The 15,228-nt window shown below is 61.8% G+C and overlaps 1 protein-coding gene across 1 annotated transcript in view; it reads left to right on the top strand.

Moving 5' to 3' along the window:
- SDC3 (syndecan 3) overlaps positions 1-13,695 on the top strand; it is a 36,944-nt gene extending 23,249 nt beyond the window's left edge. The window contains exons 2-5 of the mRNA XM_057305337.1: positions 4,419-4,536; positions 6,222-6,835; positions 8,479-8,770; positions 9,566-13,695. Of these exons, the coding sequence (XP_057161320.1) occupies positions 4,419-4,536; positions 6,222-6,835; positions 8,479-8,770; positions 9,566-9,732 (1,191 nt within the window). The 3' untranslated portion in view covers positions 9,733-13,695. The remainder of the gene's footprint in view (positions 1-4,418; positions 4,537-6,221; positions 6,836-8,478; positions 8,771-9,565) is intronic.
- The last annotated feature ends 1,533 nt before the right edge of the window (positions 13,696-15,228 follow it).

Below are 15,228 nucleotides of genomic sequence, written 5' to 3'. Positions count from 1 at the left end.
GGGGGGGTTCGGAGCTGAGGCCGTGTAGGGAGGGAGTGGGGCTGGGGGGCGCAGGTGGAGGCCGAGCATGGGTTGGGGAGGCCAGCCCTTCCCCTGCTGCTCCGGAGCCGCAGGTAGGGGCTATGGGGCTGGCCTGAGGAAGGCTGGGGGTGGCCCATGAGGTCTGTGTCCCTGCCCTGGGGAGTGTGTGCTGGGATGTGTGACTTAGGGAACATGCTTGGGCCTGGGGATGGGTTGGCATGGGCCCCGGGTGAGGTGGGGGCCGCCCTGTGTTGTCTGTGAGCTGAGGTGGCACGCAGGGTGGGGTCGGGAACAGTGCTCCGGATTGTCTGTGTCGCTGCGTGGGGGGGGGGGCAGCTGGGTGTGTGTGCCTGAGGGTGTGGGCTGCATTGCCTGCTAGCTGCGGTGCGGGGGTGGTTAGCCATGTGGCTGTGTTTATCAAACGGGGGGGGGGGGTGAGTTTCCCTGGAGGTGGGGTGCGGTGAGGGGCAGGGGCAGGCCACAGGGTCCTGGGGCTTTTAGAGTCAATGCTCCTTTAAGGGACTGGTTTGGATCATTATGCTAATTATGCAGGGAATTATGCAAATGGAGAGGTCGTTTGGGGGTCGAAGGCTGTGGTCACGGTCCTCCTCTGGCATTTTGTGACTTCTGAGGCTTTCCCTGCTGCCTCTCCAGCTCAGTTCCCTGCCCCCATCTCTCCTCGCGCTCCTCCTGGTCCCCTGGGAGCTGCAGCCACCAGCACCCCTGCAGTGTTCCTGGGAGGGCCCCACTGAGCCCCTGCCCCCCCCCCAGCTGGCCCAGGGAGGGGTCAGCCTGGCACTCAGCTGGCTCTGGGGGCAGGGCTGGGCAAGATGGCATCCTATACCCCGTCCGCCACCCTTACAGGTGTCCCCCTGGAGTAAGCTTCCCGGGGTGAGTGCAGGGGTGACTGGCCATCCCTCCTTCCATCTCATCTGGGGGCCGTTTATTATTCAGGAAGGATGTTCTCGTGGATGCAGGTTTGGAAAATCACTGAGGTGGCCCCTTCCCCAGCTTTGTCTGCTGAGCGTGAAGCTAAATTAAGATGTGAGAGAGTTCTCTTCCTCTGCCTCCCACTCTCGCCTTCTCTGCTTTCTCTCCCTCACCGAGTCCTCCCTGCACTGCCCCCCGCCCGGTCCTCCCTGTGCCCCTCTGACCCCTGGCTTCGCTCTGCCCTGCGTCTCCGCCCTCCGGCCCCCTCCCTGGCATCCTCTCTGTTCTTCCATGATCTTTCCCTCTCCTGCCCCCACCGCATCTCTGTGGGGAGCTGGAGCTCCTGGTCCTTAGCATGGAGGAGATGGTCGCCATGGTAACGGTTGTCATGTCGATGGCTACTGAGCTAGGGATGAATAGTATCTAGGTGAGAGCTACCTGAGTGGAGGCTGATGGGTTCACAGGAGGCTCCGTGCTTGTCTCTGAGCCTCAGAGCTGCACAGTGTGCGCCCCCGCTCAGTGCCTGCCGCCCCCCCCCCCCCCGCATGCACCTGTTTGTACCCAAAGACTCGCCAACATGAGATGCCTCTCTGGCTGCCTTTAGGGCGTGCGCACCAGGGTGTGTCTCTGTTCTCCCTCTGTCTCTGGGCATGTCCTTTCAAGAGTCTGTGGCTTTGGGGGGAGTCTTTGGTCTCGTGCAGGCCCTTCCAGGAGCTGATCTGAGAGGCTGTTGTGTGGCATTGGTCACTGAGGAATCATGTGGACTCCCTATTTCAGCCCCCACATTTACTCCAGTTTGGGGCTCCCCAGGGACCTCAGACTTCTTAGAACCCCTCCTCCCAGCTAGAGGTCTCTCAGCTACTCCCTGGCTATTCTGGAAGGATGGAAAGACAGTGACGGTGGCTCTGCCTGCAAGCGGGAGTCTGATCACTGGTCCCTGCTCAGTCCATCCTGCTGTGTGGCCCTGGGCAGGAATTGCCCATCTCTGGCTCCTGGCTGCTTGCCTAAGAATTGCGCTGAACGTCTCCAGGGGACTCTGGCTTGGCTGGCCCAGCATGAAGAGGCTGGTAGGGAAGGGAGCCTTCCATCTCCCTCATCTGGGTGTCCTGGGATTTGCTCTTCCGGGCAGTGGGGGCAGAGATGGGGGCTGGGGCGAGTTGCATGAGAGCTACTCTGAGCTCCTAGAATGTCTAAAACCAAGAAAGACCCAGCAATTAGGCACGGGAGCAATTACACTAATTGTTCCACTCCATGACTCACTGGTAGCAAGTAAATACTGATTAATTCATTACTTGGCGTGTGTGTGTGTGTGTGTGTGTGTGTGTGTGTGTGTGGTAACAGGGACGGGGGGGGGGGGGGAAATCTCCTGGCTCGCTGCCCTGGCCTCTTGCCCCGGCTGGCCTGGGTAGGGCTGTGAAGCAGATGGTCGGGGCTGAGGCAGGAAGCCAGGTTTGGGGGCCTCACCCTAGCTGTGTGTGAACCCCAGAAGGGGGCCCGGTCAGGTGGGGGTGGGGGTGTGAGAGGTTGAGCACGGCATGCAGCTCTGACCCCGTCCCCCCTCTGCTCACATGCCTTTCGTGGTGCCCCACGTCGGGCCGACGGTGTGGATGCTTGGACTCTTCCTCAGAGCCGCGCTCACAATATTCTGACATGCGGTGAGGACGAAAAGTAACCCATTTCCAGGCTGGCGTTGTCGGCAGGTCCCTGAGAGCCTCCCGTGACGGGGCTTCCCGGCTGCAGCTCCAGCCTGCCCCTACTCTGCCCCTGCCCCAGGAATTAGTCCCATCTCCCAGCGCAACGGTCCCTTAACAGATTCTCCCTGAGTACCTACTGTGTGCCAGGCGAGGTTCTGCCTCCATCCATCAAGGTGTAGTTCGGGGTGGGGGGGCAGTCACCGAGTGAGGACACAGGCAAGCAGGGGTGGTAGGTGTGAGTTGAGCACAGGGTACACTGAAAGATCAGAGGAGGGAGGCTTCTCAACTGAAGTGATAGGGGCAGAGAGGTTAGTTGGCCAAAAGGTGGAGGGTGAGGGGCGGGGAAGGAAGAATGTTCTGGGTAGAGAGAACGGCGTGAATGACAGGCAGAACATTCCAGGAATAGAGTGCTGCCAGGCCAGCGGGGCTGGAGTCCAGCAAGTGGAGGGGTGCAGAGGGAGCCCAGGGGACGCTGGAGGGTGGCCTCAAAGTCTGTGCTTTCTCCCTTGCCTCTGCCGGAGATGCTTTCTCTCTGTTCTGTTGTTTCAGCCCCAAGTGCTGGTTGTCCAGACCTGGGCCCCAGGCACCCATCTCCCTTTGCTTGGGAAAGCTCCCAGGCCCAGGGACTGGCTGGGTCCAGCCTGGAGCCTGGGTCAAAGGTGTGGCAGGGGTTGGGGCCCAGCCTGCCCCTGGGGGTGGGTGGGGGGTGCTCTCCTGCCTTGCTTGCCCTTGTGGGGCTCTCACTGCAGGGTTGCAGTGGGGAGGGACGGCCCCAGCTCCAGGCCTCCCCAAGTTCTGACACCAGGAGGAGTCTTAGGCCAGGTGAGCTGGACACTTCGAGAAGCCCCCCCCCACCCCCCGACCCCTTCTAACTCTGTTGAGGTGGAAATGGGCCTTCGGGCCCTGAGCTAACTCAGGCATTAAGATGCTTTGCGGGGAGGTGGGCCAACTTCCTGTTTCGGGGAAGGCCCGGGGCCAGGGCCGGAGCCTGCCCTCCCTTCTCTCCCTTCCCCCCAGCCACTCTTACCCAAGGTACTTCCCTCCCAAAGCCCCAAAGCCCCAAAGCTCCCCAAACCCCGTGTCTGTCCGATGGGACTAACTGCACTGCCTTTGGGATTGTGAGGTCTGAAGCTTCGGGTTCTGAGCAGAGGCCAACTCTCATTGCGTCATGTGCTGTCGGGTGAGCCGGGGCGGCTTTGTGGGCCTCAGTTCCCTCCTCTGCGGAATGGGGGCCCCACCTCTGTTCCTGAGGAGTGCGACAGGCACTTTGAGGGTGGGTCTGATGACAGTGGCCACACCGAGAGTCACGCTAACCTGTATGCAACAGGTGCTCAGCACTGCACCCGCGTTAGCCCACTGCGTGCTCACAGCACCCCAAGAAGGTGGGCATTGTTTGCTTATGGGTAATGAGTAACTGAGGCAGGGAGAGACTAAGTAACTCTCCCCCAGTCGCACGTCTTAAGAGCTGGAGCCGGGCTCAAAGCCAGCATTCTGGCTCGAAGCCCAGCTCTCCCACCCAGCAGTTCTGATCAGGGCATGGGCGAGTGGCCTGGTCCCCAGGGGTGGCGGTCAGGTAGGAAGATGGGGCTGCTACCCTGGCCCCTGGGTGGGTGGTAATCAGGCCCGCCGTGGCTCTGTTTGCCCACGGGCTGGCCACACCTGGTGCCGTCCCTCATTGTCACTTGGCCTGTGAGCGCGTCTGTTGTCCCTCCGGGCCCGTCCAGGCTGCTGGCGTCAGGTGCTGAGCTCTGTGCCCGACTCTGCCCTCCCCAGGCTCAGCGCTGGCGCAGCGAGAACTTTGAGAGGCCTGTGGACCTCGAGGGCTCCGGGGACGATGACTCCTTCCCCGACGATGAGCTGGATAACCTCTACTCAGGGTCGGGCTCGGGCTGTAAGTACCTCCCCTCTCCTCTCCCCGGTGTCTGGGCAGTGCTGAGTGCTGGCTGCCTCCAGGGGCCCATGCAGGCTCACTTCCACGATCGGGGGGGGGGGAGTTCAGGCAGGGGGGCAGACCATCCTCCTGGGGCTGGAAGCAGGGCCTCGAGACCTCAGAGCTCAGGACTCCCCACTCCCCATGATTCTGTCTCTTCGAGCAGTGCTCACGTCTCCCCTGCAGGCTTCCCAACCCCCTGAGGGAACACAGACGCTCCTCAGTGACCCAGGTGACAGTACTGCCCTGACCTCTTGCAGGCACTTAGTAACCATGTCTGGGGGGCAATGGCACATCCTCGAGGAGATCATTTGGCTGACTCAGCTTGGGTCAGGTGGCCCCCTCCCATCCAAGCAGCGGTGGCCCGGGGCAGGTTTGGGGAACGATGAAAAGGGGCAGACGCCTCCACCGTGCCTGGGACAGCCTGGTTCCATGGCCTGGCCCTGGGAAAGGCCAGCAGAGCCATGCAAAGGGAGGGAGGTGCCCTGAGTTTGAATGCCGGCTTTGCCCCCAAACAGCTGTACCTCCTTCAGCCACTCTCCCTCTCGGAGGCCCTGCAGTCTCGCCTGGGAGTGATGGGAATAAGTATGCCTTCTTCTCAGAGCCTCTGGAAGGCTTCAGCATAAGACGTCAGGGTCTGGAACAGAGAAGGAGCTCGAAAAACGTAGCAAAAGGGCTGTGTGCTCGGGGCACCTGGCTGGCTCAGTCAGTAGAGGGTGCGACTCTCGATCTGGGGGTTGTGAGTTTGAGCCCCACATGCGGTGTAGGGATTACTTTTTTTTTTTTTAAAGGAGTCTGTGCTGAGATTGGGCCCAGGGAGGGGGCAAGATGGTCCGATGGGATGGCAGGAGGTCTGTGTGCCACAGCCCTGGCCTCCCACGGTCCCCTGCCTCGAGTCTCCCTGCTTTAGCTTACTCCTTGTAAGCCTCTTGCAAGTTAATCTTCGTAAAATCCATCTCTGCTGGGTCATGTCTCTCCTCCCGAACCTCTCTGGCTGCTCTCCACCCCTCCTCTCTCTGCCTGGTCAGGCGCCCCGGGAGCTGGCTGCACCTTCTCTCTCTCCCTCTCTCCTCATTTCCTCCCGGGCCCCTTCAAGTGTCCTGGCCCAGAGACAGCCGGGTTACTCCAGCAGTCCCCTGTAGGAAGGGCTCCTTCCCCTCCTTGCTGTCTGCCTGTGGCCTGTGCCTCTGGGGGAGCCCTGAATGTGCCCACCACCACATTCATGGTAGGGGGTACCCAGGGCTGACTTTTCCCAGAATGCCACTCCCCTGCTTGCCCCCAGCCTTCAGCAAGGGCTAAAAACCCTGTAGGGCTTTAGTTGCCACTGCCTGGATTCAACCTGCCAGAGGGTCCAGGCTGGGTGGTCTGGAATAATCAGAGAAGACTTCCTGGAAGAGGTGCCCCCCCCCCGAAGAAATTCTGGCCAGGCAGAGAGGACTTAGGGAACAGCCACCAGCCGACTGGTAACCTTTGGCCAGGCGGTGCCTTCCTTCTTTCCCTCATCTTGTCCTGGGAAAATTGTGTAGAGTGAGGGTTGGGAGCCCCCCCCCCGCCCCTGGCATCTTGATGGTCGTTCCTTACCTGGGGCCCACACGGCCCTCATAATCATGCAGCTCTGTAGCTCTCTCCTCTCCCCGCCCCCTCAGACTTTGAGCAGGAGTCGGGCATCGAGACAGCCATGCGGTTCAGCCCGGATGTGGCCATGGCAGTGTCGACCACACCCGCAGTGCTGCCCACCGTGGACATCCAGCCTGTGGGCACCCCGTTGGAAGAGCTCCCCTCGGAGCACCCCACCCCGGAGCCGGCCACCAACCCTCCCGTGGTGACAGAAGTCCCAGAAGAGCCCAGCCAGAGAGCCACCACCATCTCCACTCCCACGGCTACCACTGCCGCCACAATTGCGGGGGCCCTGACTGTGGCCACGGCACCCGCCACGGTGGCCACTGCCGCCCCCAGCCTTCCCGCGGCCCCCCCTTCCACGGCCACCACCTCCGTCATAAGGACCACCGGCGTGCAGAGGCTTCTGCCTCTTCCGCTGACCACGGCGGCCACGGCCCGGGCCACCACCCCCGCAGCACCCTCGCCTCCCACCACGGTGGCTGTCTTGGACACAGAGGCCCCAACCCCCGGGATGGTCAGCACCGCTACCTCCAGACCAAGGGCCCTTCCCAGGCCAGCTGCCACCCAGGAGCCTGACATCCCCGAGAAGAGCACCTTGCCCCTGGGCACCACTGCCCCTGGACCCACAGAGGTGGCTCAGGTAAGCAGGTGGGGAGAGGAGGGTGAGTCAGGGCCTGGGGGAGGGAGGATGCAGCTGGGCAGGGTGAGGGCTGGGAGGCTCTGGGGATGGAGAGGGTGAGAGAGGCATGAGGCCGGAGGGCCGAGGCTGGGAGTGATGAGGATGGAGGTCGAGGTGGCCGGGGAGGGAAGGGAGACCAGGATGCTGGGACAAGGCGTGGATGGGGAAGGAAGTGGGCGAAGCGTGGTGGCGGGGGGCGGGACCGGGGGCCTGGGCGTTCTGGTGAAGAGCGCAGACTCAGGAGGCGGGCACTGCGGCCTGGAGTTCTCCCACTGCCCTTGGGAGCCTCGGGACCTCAGGAAGTCACCGGTCCTCTCTGTAAGGAGGAAATGATAGGATGTGAACTGTAGCGTGGTAGGAATTGTCCAGTGCCTGAAACAGTGCCTGGCAGTGGTAACCAACCAGAAGCTTCCCTCCTGCCATTGTCACCACGTCGCTGTCGTTGTTAGTCTGAGGGTGACTGAGGGAGGCCGTGGGAGAGGAAAACCCGCAGCTCACGCAGGCGACCTGCTGCTGGCGTGGCCCCGTGCCATCCCTCAGCCGTCACCCGCCCCTCGGGGTGGCACGGCCTCTTCACCAGCGACAGCAGGGGCAGGATTTGAGCCCTGCAGTCGGCCCTGGGGGCCAGGACGCACGTGCGTGAGCGTGTGGTTGTGTGTGAGGGGGTTGGAGGGTTGGAGGGAAGGGGGTGAAGATGTCAGGGAGGCAGGGGGTGCATGGGGTCAAGGAAATGGGAAAAGTAGCCCGCTCCCTGCTGGGCAAGCTGGGCGCAGAGGGGGGGTAGCGGCACTGATTGGGGTACAGAAACGAGGGCCGCCAGATGGCGGAGCTGCCGTCAGGTCAGGCCAGCCCCGGCAGGGTGCAGGCCCTGCCCTCAGCTCCTCTGAGCCCCCGGGGCAGCCTGTGTGGCTGGCGGCCAGGCGGGAAGGGTATGGGGAGCAGGACGCCAGGCCCTGCTCCCCACGCTCACCCGGGAGGCATCCGAGCCCTGGTCCCGCTTCCAGGCGGTGGGGGCCCCCAGGCTGGTTCCCTGGACACGCCTCCAGGGGGCATGGTGCCCTGCATGTGTGCTCTTGGACAGACCCCGAGGCCGAGGGGCTCCCCTCTGCCTCAGGTACATGGACGGCGGGCCGGGCTACCTCGAGCAGCCCCCACACAGCAATTTGACAGCAGTCTCCCAAGAATGGTCACCAAGGCAGCTAGAGGGAGAGGGGACAGAGGCGGGCTGGGCACAGGACGTGGCCAGGGGAGAAGAGGGGCAGTAGAGTGTGGTGGTCACAGACACCAGCCACGGGGGCCCAGAGAGATCAGGATTCTAGTCCTGCTCCCACCACTTCCTAGCTGTGTGTCCTCGGCAAGTCACTCCACTTCTCTGAGCCTGTTTCCAGCTTTGTACGTTAGGGGCAATGATACCTCCTTCCCGGGGATGTCGTGAGGGTCCAATGCCCATAATGTGTTTTAGCACCATGCCTGGCACATAGCCAGTGCTCTGTGTCAGACCCACGGGGGACGTGGGGTCATGTGTGGGGGACAGGGGGGTGGGCTGCCCCATGGCAACAGTGGGGGCAGGCCTGGCTCCTGGGCTTATGCCACCCTCCCCACAGACCCCAACTCCGGAGTCCGTCCTGACCACGATCCGGGATGAGCCAGAGGTGCCCGTGAGTGGGGGGCCCAGCGGGGACTTCGAGCTGCCGGAGGAGGAGACCACACAGCCGGACACAGCCAATGAAGTGGTGGCCGTGGATGCGGCTGCAGCCAAGCCGTCACCTCCACCTGGGACGCTGCCCAAGGGCGCGCGCCCAGGCCCCGGCCTCCTGGACAATGCCATCGACTCAGGCAGCTCAGCTGCCCAGCTGCCTCAGAAAAGCATCCTGGAGCGGAAGGAAGTGCTCGTAGGTGAGGCTTGGGTCCTGGGAGGAGCCCAGAGTGAGGCAGCTGGTCAGGCCTCAGTCTGACCTCTAGGAACCCGAGAAGAGGTCAGGGTGTGGGTTTCTAGGAGCCTCGTTTCCTAGGGAGGGAATGCTGGGAACTCAACCCCCCAGACCCGCCCTCTGGTTCCTCCTCTGACCGTCCCCTGTCCCAGGGTCTGACCCTGATGCCTGCTTCCCTGGACCTCAGCCCCTGGACCCTGATCTCTGACCCCATCCTCTGGCTTGACCTGCCCCCAGCCTTGACAGCCCAAGGACCTGCCTGGGCTGAAGTCTCTGGACTCATGGGGCAGTGTGGCCTCAGGCAGTTCCCTCAGCTCTCCAGGCCCCCTCTTCCTCCTCTGTAGAGTGGGGCTGGCCACTTTGTACTTAACTGGTTCGCACTACACATCCGCTCATAAGTTCACTCCTTTTTTCTTTTTTTAAGTAAGCTCTAGGCCCTTCCATAGTTGGGGTGTGTTGTAGCTTAGTTGGTGCTTTTTTGCTCTCATAATGTCCATAAAACATCAGAGCATCTTCCGACTGATGGCCTCTTAGACTCAGTGAGGACCGCGGCCCCTCCCTTAGCGTGGGTGCGGGCATTCTGTGAGTGTGCGTCAGGCACCCGGAAGGGAGCCAGGCCCCAGCGAGGGCCGTGAATGGCAGCCAGTGCTGGCGGGCTTAGAATTGACTTCACTGCACCCCCAGCCTCAGCCCCCTGCCCAGGCTCTAAGCTCGTCCCGCACTGTCTTTAGCCCTTGACCTCTGCCTTCTTCCTCCACAGCTGTGATTGTAGGTGGGGTGGTGGGCGCCCTGTTCGCCGCCTTCCTGGTCACATTACTCATCTACCGCATGAAGAAGAAGGATGAGGGGAGCTACACCCTGGAGGAGCCCAAGCAGGCGAGCGTCACGTACCAGAAGCCTGACAAGCAGGAGGAGTTCTACGCCTAGCGGAGCCACAGTGCCTCCCGTAGCTCAGCGTCGCCCCTCTGCCTAGCCCCCGGCCCGGCCCCACCAGCCCTGGCCTGGGACTGGGCCTGGAAGGGAGCCTGGCCCCAGTTCATCTCTGCCCGCCCTCCCGAGGTCTGCCCAGACTGTCAGCCTCACACAGATCTTGCCTGAAGGACAGGGGGCGCTGCCATCTGCCCTCGACTGTGCCCTTACGAGCTCATCTCTTGTTTCTCTCTCCCCCCGCCCCCATCCTCCCCACAATCAGCCGGCTTCAGGACCTCGGGTCAGACAGACCAGAGGAAGGAAGCTCCGGAGTGGCTGCTGGAAGAAGGGGTGGGGCTTGAGATGGGCTTGAGCCCCACCCTGGTCCCCCAGGGCTGGCTGAGGTCTCCTGGAGGTAGAGAGGCACCCAGGCTGGTTTCCAGGACAAGCGTTGGGCAGGCTCAGCCCTTGAAATCACTGAGACGCTGCAGCCTCTCGCCGCTGTCCCGGGACCCCTCTCTGCCCGGGAGAGGGGGTACCTATTGCTGCCAGTCTGTTCTGTCCTGGCCTCTCTGGGGTTGTGGGATCATGCTCCCCCCCTCCCCTGCCCCGTGTACACGTACCACAGGCCTCACCTTCATCCCCGTCTGCCCCTAAGGAACTGACTTCCTGAGAGCACCTGGGGGCCACTGGCAAGCAGGGGGGGCTGCTCGGACCTCCCTCTGGCGAGTGGGCCTCTGCCCAGACACCATCTCCCACGTGGTCACGCATCATGTCACACACACGGAAGTACGCGATGACAGAAGCATACGCGGTCCTGACCAGCCAGCTGGTGTAGACCTGTCACAGACACACATTCTTCCAAAGACGCTGACTCTCACATCCCCCCAGTGCTTACAACGATGCACGTCACCAGACATCATCGCCTGGTGGTGATGATGTGGCCTGCCCTGCTCTCGGCCCCCCTCGCCCCCCTCCATGTACACTGTGGCATCACGCATGTTGTCCCCGGCTTTCAGGCTCACTGGAGAGGGCGGAGTCAAGCTGGGACAGTCAGCCCATATTGGGTCCCCTGAGTTGCCGTCACACTCAGTCCCTCACCATGACGCTGACACCAACTGCATTGCCAGCGACCCCGGCACGTCAGACACAATCCACACGGATGCAGTCTCACCCCACACAGCCCCGTGCCCGCACGGGAGAAGAGGTGGGCACTTCCTTGCCTTTCCCGGAATAAAGCGTGGCACGGAGGGCACGTTGCCACAAGCCCCCCGGGGCGTCGCACACCCGGTGAGGCCTGCTTCCTTCCCCTCTGTCGCTCGCCAGGGACTTAGTCCAGGGCCAGCCCCCAACTCACGAGGAGCCTTGCTGAGGAAGGCAGGCTGGTTCCTGGAATGCGGCCCCAGGCTGGGGAGGGGGCTTGGGTCTCCCAGGACCACAAGCCTTGGGCGGGGAGGGGCATGTGGCCTGGCTCCTGGTCTCCCTGTGTCCCCCTTCTGCTCTGAGCTAGGGGCTGACTCTGCCTCCCAGGACACAAGTCCCCAAAGTGCCTGCGAGGGTGGGCCCTGCCGCCCGGGGCCTCCTGCACCCTCTCCCCCCACTGGCCTCGCCAGGCCCACCTCGGTCCCGCCCTGGGGCCCTCCCTGTGGACACTGACTCACTCATTGGCCAAACCACCTGATGGTTCTCCTGGGTGCCGCTGGATGGACCTGTCGCTGGGAGCCGCCTGTCCAGACGCGTGGCCCCAGGCCAGGAGCTGAGAGCGGGTGTGGGTGGGGGTGCCACAGACCTCAGCCCGCCTCCCCCTTCTTTGTTACCCTTGCAAGGGGGCCGCTTCTGTAGATATTTTAAATGTGGGGCCACAGATCTCCTTTGGGGAGACTGTGCTTGGTGGGGCTCCCGAAGCCACGGGATGTGGTCTGAGTTGTGTTTGGCTGGTGCTCACACCCCCACCCCTCACCTTCGACCCAGATTAAAGTCAGGAAAGCAGCTTTTATTTCTGTTCCCTTTTCAAGACTCCCTGGCAGCAGACTTCTGCAGGGGGACGGGGAGGGGTGCCTGAGGTGGTGAGGGCGAGCTTCCAGGGAACGTCACCCCCTGTATTTTCCAGCATCCTACTTCCAGCCCGGGGCTCTATCTTGTAGACTCAGTGTCCCCCTGGGTAGGGCCTGGAAGCTTGTGAGGAACCCAGCCTTTGAAGGGGGCAGGAGTGAGGGGAGGCACCCTGGGCCCAAGATCTGTTGAAGGTGAGGTGACATGGCCTCGGTTGTCCCCAGAGCAGAAGGGCTGGGGGAGGGGGAGACCAAAGTCCCGGCCTCCCTCTACCCTGCTCCCTGGCGGGCTGCTGTCTTGGGGCCAGCAGCTCTGGTGACGAGGCCTGGGCAGGCCGAGGCTGAGAAGCCAGGGAGCATGGAGGAGAGAGGACACGAATCCAGGGATGGTGGGCCCGGGGTGGGAGACCCTGGCACGGGCCAGGGCCCATGGTGGGGTGGGGCCCAGCAAGGGTGGCTGAGCTGGGCCTGGTCTGGCTGGAATGGGCTTGGAGTGGCATTCATGGGTCTAGCCTGGCCCCGGCAGGCCTGACTCCTCACATCCTGAGGGCTGGCTTCTAACTTGGGGCTTGGGGCTTTGCCTCCTGGCACTGGCCTCTTCTCTCTGTCCTTTGCATTTGAGAGAAGAGGCCGAGGGCCTCATTCATCGAGCCCTGGACCCGAGACAAAGGCCCAGGCTTTATCCTCATGAAACTGAACAGTCGGACTAGCCCAATTCCACTCCAGCCAGCCCAGCCCAGCCAGGGCGGGCCAAGGGAGAGGTCGGTTAAAAGGATGAGCTGGTGCTCTCCTAGGTGCAATGTGGGTGCGGGGCTTCACCCAGCCTGGGCACACGGTGCGATGCGTGCAGGGCCTGCCCAGATGTGTATGGCCAGACCCGAGTGTGCTCGGGGAGGGCCCTGGCATTTCCTGGAAGCAGGGCAAATTCCAAAGGGGAGGGAGCTCATGTGGTTTGAGAACCTCTGGGGCCTCGGCTGCCAGGGAGGGCGGCAAGGGCCTCGGGAGGTGGAGTTTGGGGCCCCCCTCTGGCTGTGACTTTTCAGAACCCAGGCTCTGTCTCCCTAGGAGGCCAGAAGGGGCTACCTCTCCTGAAAGGTTTATCCCCTTGAGCCCTGGAGGTGGCTGGGTGGTGACCAGGGCTGGGTGAGGCAGGTCTGCGGGCAGTGGCTTGGGGGGCTCAGGGCAGACTCCCCGCTGGGGTCGGCAGAACCATCCCTCCCGGCCTCCAGGCTGGGACCCCGAGCACAGGAAGCAGATGATCTCTGCCTGTTGGGCGGGGCAAGAGTGGCCACCACCTCCTCGGCTCTCCTGAATTTCTCCTGGAGGCCATCACCCCGGACTTGCTTCCTCAGGCCTCCTGCCTGTAAATAGAAGCCCACAAACTGTACAGATTTACAGAGATGCCAAGACCGGGTCCTGGGGTTGCCATCCAAGGGCCGATGGTTCCAGCATCCCCCAGCAGCCACCTGGCAGCTCAGCGCGCCCAGCCCCAGTGTGGCGAATACATGTAAATAGTTTCGTAGGCAGCATGGCTCCAGAGAGCCCCCTGAAGACAGTGTCCCTCCTGTGTGTCCTTTCTCCTGTACAGAGCCCTCCAAGAACCCGGCCTGGGGTGGGGGTGGGGGAGTTTGTCCTTCCCTTCCCCGGGCCTTCCCTGCCCTCTCTCTCCCCCATAACCTGTTTATTAACCATACCTGTCCTGAGTTCATGGCCAAATCTCTAATGAAAAGTGGAGGGAAAAGACTGGAAAAGAGGCCCAGGTGCCTGCCCCACCGTGGGTCCTCACCTGTCCCAGCCTTGTGAAGGAGCTGTTTGGGTTTTTTTGTTTCTGTTTTTTGTTTGGTTGTATGTGTGTGTGTGTGTATTTTTTTTTTTAACACTTCCCGTGCTGTGCCCATTTATAAGAGGAAATAAAATTAAGATGAAATGATACAGTGTGGCCTGAGTGTGAGATAAACATGGACGCTTCGTGGGGAGGGGCAGCCGGTGGCCCCCCTCCTGGGCCTGAGCTACCTTCCCCTTCAGGAGAAATTGAGAACCAAGCAAGGAAAATTGACCGGCAGCCCCTCGTGGGAACCATTATGGTCAAAACTGCTGTTGGTTGAGTGTTCGGGAAACCACAGAGCTGACAGTGGTAAGGCCGGGTGGGGGCTGTGGTTGGGGGGGGCAGTCTGTGGTGGCACTGAGGGCCCTGTGGTCCACCTCCAGGGGAAGAACTGGTTTCAGGCCACAAAGAAACAATCTTGGGACCACAGGATATTGGAATCAGATTGACCAAGGCTCAGTGGCTTTGGGGTTGGTAGGCCTGGTTTCAAGCTCAGGTGACATTTGCTAGCTCTGATGCTGGAGAAGCTACTTGTGAGTCCTCTGAGTCTCAGTTTTCTCACCTGTGAAATGGGATAACAATGACCATCCCCTAAACGGAATGGGTTAAGGATGACGTGAGGAAGAACATTCTGGACAGAACTGGAACAGAACAGGACGTCAGGAGAGGAGGAGTTCCCTGACTTGGAACCACAGACTGAGCCCTAGGCTCACAGGGCCATGGAGCTGGGAGGGCCTTGTGCTGGCCCCCAGCCCTGGGCCCCTGGGTGTAGAAATCCTTCCTCGAGGGCCTGCCCCGGCCCGCGCACCTCTTGTGACTGGTGGTTTGGTGTATCCTGGGGACCAGCGGGTCACTCTCCCTGTGGAGAAGTCCTTCGTTTTTAGCCCAAACCCGCCTCCCCAGTGTTGCCTTTCTCTGGGGGCACGGCAGGTTCTGCCCTCTTGCCCTGGGGTGGCCCCGAGGTAGGAGTGTCATGGTCATGAACTCTCCTCCTCCAAGGGAAACCACTCCAGAGCCCACAAATATTTCCTGTAGAAATTTATTCCTCTTAGAATGTGATACTCACCCAGGGTCTTGGGGGTTCTGGGGTTCAAGTAATGGGTGGGGGTGTCTTTTCTCCTCAGCCAACACCTCCAGCCCCCACGCCCCCATCCATCTCACCCTGGATGGTTCTGTCCGGGCCCTGAGGCCTGGGTCCTCGCTGTGGGACCTCGGACAATGGCTCCCCTGACAGCCTCGGACCACACAGCTATAAAAGGGGTGAAGGGGGCTCAGTCAGTTGGGCATCTGCCTTTGACTTGGGTCATGATCCCAGGATCCTGCGATCGAGTCCCACCTTGGGCTCCCTGCTCACGGGGGAGTCTGCTCCCTCCCCCTCTGCCCCTCCTCTCCTCGTGCTCTCTCTCTCTCTTGCTCTCTCAAATAAATAAAATCTTTTAAAAACGGGGGTGGTGGTGAAGGGAGCAGCCCTGTGCCACCTGGAGCTTTGATCAGATCTGGGCCCCAGTGGGAAGCCTGCTGTGACGTGAGGGGTTGGCTGGCCAACGTTCAAGGCCAGGCTCTGGACACGGCCCCTGGTCCAGGAGGCTTTGGGAAGGTGATTCCGCCCTCTAACGAATCTCTACAGCCTAGTCTCCC

The sequence above is a fragment of the Ursus arctos genome, unplaced genomic scaffold (assembly GCF_023065955.2).
Source record: "Ursus arctos isolate Adak ecotype North America unplaced genomic scaffold, UrsArc2.0 scaffold_32, whole genome shotgun sequence".
Taxonomy (NCBI): domain Eukaryota; kingdom Metazoa; phylum Chordata; class Mammalia; order Carnivora; family Ursidae; genus Ursus; species Ursus arctos.
Note: the sequence above shows the minus strand (reverse complement) of the source record. Positions and strands in the feature narration are given on the sequence as shown.